At 36.2% G+C, this 6329-nt stretch overlaps 2 protein-coding genes across 4 annotated transcripts; one reads left to right on the plus strand and one right to left on the minus strand.

The window, feature by feature from the left end:
* Positions 1-1227: 1227 nt before the first annotated feature.
* Positions 1228-4031, plus strand: LOC119068789 (carotenoid isomerooxygenase). Of its 2 annotated transcripts, XM_037172549.1 has the most exons (10): positions 1228-1254; positions 1319-1402; positions 1466-1680; positions 1761-2015; positions 2107-2209; positions 2268-2301; positions 2358-3149; positions 3330-3391; positions 3459-3557; positions 3623-4031. In XM_037172549.1, exons 2-10 carry the CDS (start codon positions 1397-1399, stop codon positions 3797-3799), a joined length of 1743 nt encoding a protein of 580 aa, XP_037028444.1. In that variant the 5' UTR covers positions 1228-1254; positions 1319-1396; the 3' UTR covers positions 3800-4031. The 2 variants fall into 2 exon arrangements, with proteins under 2 accessions (XP_037028444.1, XP_037028443.1); XM_037172548.1 differs by having other exon boundaries at positions 1233-1402.
* On the minus strand, positions 3806-6329 carry LOC119068790 (low molecular weight phosphotyrosine protein phosphatase 1-like). 2 transcript variants are annotated; one of them, XM_037172551.1, is made up of 4 exons: positions 6171-6327; positions 4964-5142; positions 4045-4206; positions 3806-3973 (listed from the first exon to the last, which is right to left on the minus strand). In XM_037172551.1, exons 1-4 carry the CDS (start codon positions 6205-6207, stop codon positions 3878-3880), a joined length of 474 nt encoding a protein of 157 aa, XP_037028446.1. In that variant the 5' UTR covers positions 6208-6327; the 3' UTR covers positions 3806-3877. The 2 variants fall into 2 exon arrangements, with proteins under 2 accessions (XP_037028446.1, XP_037028445.1); XM_037172550.1 differs by lacking the exons at positions 3806-3973; positions 4045-4206; positions 4964-5142 and adding exons at positions 5401-5551; positions 5626-5787; positions 5861-6048 and having other exon boundaries at positions 6171-6329.

Genomic DNA, 6329 nt, shown 5'->3' on the forward strand with positions numbered 1-6329 from the left:
AATCTGTGCAGTACAAACGAATTTTTGACCGATCCCATAAAGGACCCATAAAGGGAATAGGTTAGGTATCCCTTGATCTATATCTTTCCTCTGATCTGGTCTGATCTGAAATTTAACAGTGGAAAACCTCACCTGATCTGACTAGACCTAAATTTGTCAAAAGTGATCTGAGTTAAAGTGAAAAATTAAAAATGATATGAAAACTGATAGTAGAGCATAACAGAACACTTCATTTTCCGTATATTTTATTGATAGCTTCTGAATTTGATACCGTTGAAGGCAAGGACACCCCCATCGCCAACTACATACTTTCAAAGTTGTAGTGAATTTTAGCCAGAATTATTCTTTTGCACCGAACTTAGTGACACAATTGTGCCTTTAAGGATTTTAGAACCTGAATCATCTTCATCAACATCTGTTTCTACTTCGAGGGGGAACAAAGGTGACCAACAAACTGTCGACTGTCCAGGTTTTTCCTTGGTCGTTGGCTTCTTCTATGATCGTTCTTTATTTCCACTTAATTTTTGGACGTCCTCTGATCCTGTTTCTCTATTAGAACCTGCGTAATCAAAATAAAATAATTTCAGACATGCAACATGCAGAATCTGGACTAAATTCAACAATCTGTCTGCATGTGAAATAAGTTTTCAGGTATTTCGGGACAGGTTTACGGTTGAACGGAGGTAGAGTTTGTAGACTGTGAAGTAAATTGTTGAGTAAAAAATGCTGTGAATATATTAGTCAATTTCGACATTTTTGCATATAGTGGTTCCTTCCTCTACTCTGGCTTCACGTTCGAATTTTCTGCTTTATAAACGTTTATGTTTCGGTTTTTTATTTAACAGTTCTGTAAACTAGTATCTCGGATCGAAGTGTAAATGGTCCGAAACGAAATCGAAAGCGTATTTTACAGGCAAGAGCATATACATTTCATTGTTCATCAACCTTGGATGGGATGTGTGATAATATACTATTAAATGAAAAAAAAGAACTTTTAGCATATCCTTAGTTATAAAAATCCTATAAAGTTCTTAAGTCCCTTCTATTGTACATGACAAAAGTTTACAATATTTATTTTCCTTCATCGCAAGTACACGTGAGTTGTGTTCATGAAAATAATGCCACTGAGGGTTATATCGACTATATAGATAGATATAGCAGCAGTTAGTATGCGCTGAAAGAAGTGGGTAAAGGTTCGTCGAAATATTTTTAAATTCAGTTGGAATAGATACACCAAGAGAGTAGGTCAGAATTGTTAGTATTAAAAGCTACCTGTCGATCTAATTTAATTAACAAATCATTTAATTCCTATGCGAAGTGGTTATTGTTATTGCTTATCTACTGAAAGTGAAACACCGTATGAACTTGATCTTCAAGAATTTTAAACAGAACAAAAATGAATGTAAGATTAATCAGTTGTTGATTGAAATTGTTGGTATATTCAAAAAATATTATTAATACACAGTGTGATAACAAACCGTCTGATCTTTATCCTAACTGTGATACTTCAATATGGTTGAGATCGTGTGAAGAAGAAATCACCGAACCAATAAACGGTCGAGTGATTGGTACAATTCCGAAATGGATTAAAGGAAGTTTGCTGAGAAATGGTCCCGGACGTCTGAAAGTCGGCGATATGATGTTTAAGCATTTGTTTGATAGTTCGGCATTAATTCACAGGCAATTTATATTATAATGAATCATCATCATTGATGATGTTGTTTCCGTCAAATGTTACCGTTAAAAATATTTGAATTTAGATTTCACATCAACAACGGCGAGGTCACGTACCAATGTCGATTTATTCAAACGGAAACATTCAAAAAGAATATGATCGCTAAGCGGATAGTTGTTACCGAATTCGGTACTTCGTCCGTTCCAGATCCATGCCACAATATATTCCAACGTTTTTCGTCTCGATTTAAGACGACGGAAAAGTCGGATAATACTATGATTTCCATCTATCCGTTTGGAGACGAATACTATTCGTTTACGGAATCACCAGTCATTCATAGGTGAGTTTAATTAATCAACACCAACCGAAATCCGGCCGAAAATGGAGAGACTGAGTGCTAATAGCTTTTTCGAATTTAATTTATGTTTCAGGATTAACATTGAAACACTGAAGACAGAGGCCCGAGTTTCTGTTAGCGATTTTGTTGGAATTGTCAGCCACACTTCGCATCCTCATGTACTTCCAAACGGAACGGTGAGTTACTTTGGAAAATTATTTTTGTTTAGAGAAATTATTTTCGATTAAACTTTAGGTGTACAACCTGGGATTGTCTGTTGACTTGTCGGGTAAGTAGAAGAAGGAAAAAGTTTTTTTCCCCTTCACATTTTGATTTTATGTTTAGGTCCTCGCTACAACATTATATGCTTTCCGAACGGAAAGTACATGTTTGACAATGCACACATAGTTGCAAGCATTCCCAGCCGATGGAAGTTTTTCCCGAGCTACATGCACACGTTTAGCATGACTGACAATTATTTCGTCATTGTGGAGCAGCCACTGAGTGTGTCGTTGCCGAATCTGGTGAAAAGTAATATAAAAAATGAACCAATGTGCTCAAGCTTCAAATGGTTCGCCGATGCTCAAACATTTATCTATTTGATATGTCGTAAAAGAGGCCAATTATGTCATACCTACAAAACCGATCCAATTTTTTATTTGCACATTATCAACTCTTACGAAGACAATGGTCATGTCATATTGGACATTTGTACATACAAAGATCCATCAATGCTGGATTGCATGTACATTGAATCGATGAGAGATATGCAAAATAACCCCAACTATGCGAACATGTTTCGGGCCAGGCCGTTGCGATTCGTCTTGCCGCTGTATTATCGACATCGACAAATCCAAAAGACGCCATTCAAACGATCGCTCAGCTTGATGAATGTGATACCGAATATCAGTACAAATCGACGACTCAGCAAATCGACTTCATTCGACTTCGGGAAAGATCAGCAATTGAGTACAGTGAATTATAAAAAATTGAATTTTCATTCGGAAAATTTAGTCAAACTTAAAGGAACCACATGCACATCGTATTTATTAGAAGACTCAACGGTTTTCTGTGAACCAGAAAGTTTGTGCAGTGTAGGCTGTGAAACTCCAAGGATACACTACGATTCCTATTCAGGTATGTCTTTTCTTTATGCGGACTCATTACGATGTTGGAAACGATTAACATTCCGACTACCTTCTTGGGTATGACTTTCCAGTCAGATCCCAAATTTTCGTAAAGTAAATTCATACATCAGACGACATGTGATTGCTTAACAGTCTCTAAATTTTTTTCCTTCCGAACGTTTGTTTACAGGCAGGAAGTATCGCTATTTTTACGCAATATCGTCTGATGTGGATGCTCCCAACCCTGGCACCGTAATATATTTTGAAAAGATTGTCGATTAAAATTCTCAATCTAAATTTTCTATTTTTTGAATATTAGTTAATTAAAGTTGATGTTGTAACCAAAACAAAGTTAACATGGTGCGAACCGAATTGTTATCCCAGCGAACCGATATTTGTGGCGGGCCCAAATTGTCAGGTTTGTTAATTTCATTTTGAATATTTTTTTCCATCGGCAATTGATTTTATTTATTGCACACAAAGAGCGAAGATGACGGAGTCGTACTTGCTTCGATGGTGTGGGGAAAAACTGATGAAAATCGAGTTGGTTTGTTAGTACTTTGTGCCAAAACCTGGACCCAAATGGGTCGCTGTGAATTTACAACTAAGGGACCAGTGCCGAAATGTTTGCACGGATGGTTTGCATCCGAAAAGAAATGAATTTATTCTTCAAATAAAAATTTATTTACTTTTTCATTTTTGTACAGTGTTTCTGGAGATTCTAGGGATTCAATTTTATTAAACTTTATTTTGCAATATTTCGTCTTGATAGAAATTTTTACAGCTACGGTATATTTGCTCATATGCACTTCTAAATCCATGTATACCACGATCCTACAATTTAAAAAAAAATCATTTAGGAAAAACTAATCGACCAAAATTTTATGTCAACTGCAACATATTACAAAGTACGGATCTGGTATCACATTCGGTTTGTTGTAGTCATATTCGCCAAGAAGTAAAATTTTAGCTTTCGATGTCTGAGGTGCTCTTTCCTTTAAATCTTCTATGTTGTAATCATCCATACCAAATATGTAGTCAAACTCCAAGAAGTCATTATCAGAAATCTAAATGAGATGTGAGAATATATTGATGATGACGGCACACCCGAACGGGACGAAAGATCAGACTAGTGAAACGCAAAGTGCCTTTTATACCAGAGAGTCATACTCTTCTTTTATCTTAAAGAATTTTTTCTCAGTTCACTTTTGCTTTTTAACTGTTATGTAATTAGAGAAAGAAAGATGTTATGTAACCTAACCTATTCTGAAATAAATGGAAATTGTATGGATTGCCTTTTAAAATTTACGTAGTTTCTACCGAAGATTCTCAAATAAACTTTCTAAATTTTACATAACGATGGAGTTAAAAAGTCAAGCTTTCGTGGATGCCTTCGCAAGTGCATGTTTTAGGAATTATTGAATGACGCAAACACATGTAGTGATTGTGTTTTATGAAACTCAGCGTCATAATGTCCAAAATTTGCAAAATTTAAATGCCTACGGCCTCATGTCATGATTACACATCTAGAGCCGAATAAAGTTTACTTTGCACTCGATGTCATAAATAACTATTTCTTAAAGAAAGATATAAAATATTTCATCTATGGCTCTGAATGATAAATGCTTTTTTGGGAACTAGATGTGTAAAGTGTCCCTTTGGCCGCTGGCCGAATGTGGAAATACACATCGTCTGCAAAAAGCATTCATAAAAGAGTTCCATTTATCGATTTGCTCAATTAAACCAACGAAAGTTTTGCTATTCATCACTGAGTTGAGAAAAGGTGATTATTCACCCCTTCAGCTATTCCCACTTTGTGCATACTTGTCTCGTTATGTGGTCGGATGTCATGTTGTGTTCAGCCAATACTTGGATACAACGCGGTTCTGGAGAACGCCCAACGTTCCAGTCGGCAATAGCCGCACTGTCGATGAACAAATTATTGTTATCAACTGCAAATGATCTTAGAACCGATTCAGCCATCGGTGAGCGACAAGAATTTCCTGTAAAATATAATGATAATGTTCTAACGACGTTGTTACAACACAAAGGAAGCTTTGGATGTCAGTATTTCAAAGGTATGGGCCTGGGTATGAAAGGCAGTGATGTAGGTGAAATAAGTAATTCGAAGCGAATTTTAAACGGATAAAGTCTGTTCCACTGTGAAAATGTTACTGTGACTTGTGTACTGTGCTCTTCAGTACTTTGGTTATGATATTCCTTCATAAAGACTTATAACTTTCAAATTATTAAAATGCGACTTAATCAACTGGCCGACCCACGGCTCAATTTATTAAAAAGGATGATTTCACAATAAAATTAAATTTCTTTGGCTAAAACTTTTGTCAAAAAAGCCGAGCAACATCGAACACATTGTTCATAGCACTTTTCAAAACCAGCGGAGCCATCATCCTATAAAGAATTTTATTTTGAAATTGATAAATGGAAAAAGGTAAAGTCAATAAGAATAAGAATCATTCATTTACATAGTACGGATCTCGAATGATTCTTTCGCCTTCCGGATCAAAATCTCCTAACAGCAAAATCTTTGCAGTCGATCCAGTCGGCGATCTGCTATTTAAATCACCGATGTTTTCATCATCCATTCCGAATATGTAATCGTAATGATTGAAGTCCTCTTTCTTAATCTAGAAATGCGATATTTTAGCAATGTGTGTGCAATGTGATTTGTACAGGTGAATTAATGTGTATGCGGGAAACCTGTCTGGCTGTATTGGAATAAGCTAAGCCATGTTTTTTCATAGTGCTCTGTGCACGATGTTCTGGTCTTCGTCCTACATGCCACGAACCAATTGCAGCACTATCGATTTCGAAGTTGGCGGTGTGGCCTTGCTTCGACACTACGTCGACAAATACCGCCTCGGCTATGGGAGATCTACAAATGTTTCCTAGAAACAACAGTGGATTTTGTCAGTGTCTTGCCTATCATGATAATATGTCTATTGGCCCAGAGTTTGTTGTTATAAAAGAGATTTGAATTAATTGCTTAGGTAATTAAGCTAGCACATACCCAAGCACACGAACAGTACTTTCTTGGTTTCCGACATTACGAGAAAACTATTATTTTTGAATGTTTATTGAAAGAATTTTCCTTAATACACACGGCAATTTATACGAATATGTATACCAATAACACACTACCGAGTGGAATGACGTTCATTTCGTTTCC

This window comes from Bradysia coprophila, assembly GCF_014529535.1.
Source record: "Bradysia coprophila strain Holo2 chromosome X unlocalized genomic scaffold, BU_Bcop_v1 contig_20, whole genome shotgun sequence".
Lineage (NCBI taxonomy): Eukaryota > Metazoa > Arthropoda > Insecta > Diptera > Sciaridae > Bradysia > Bradysia coprophila.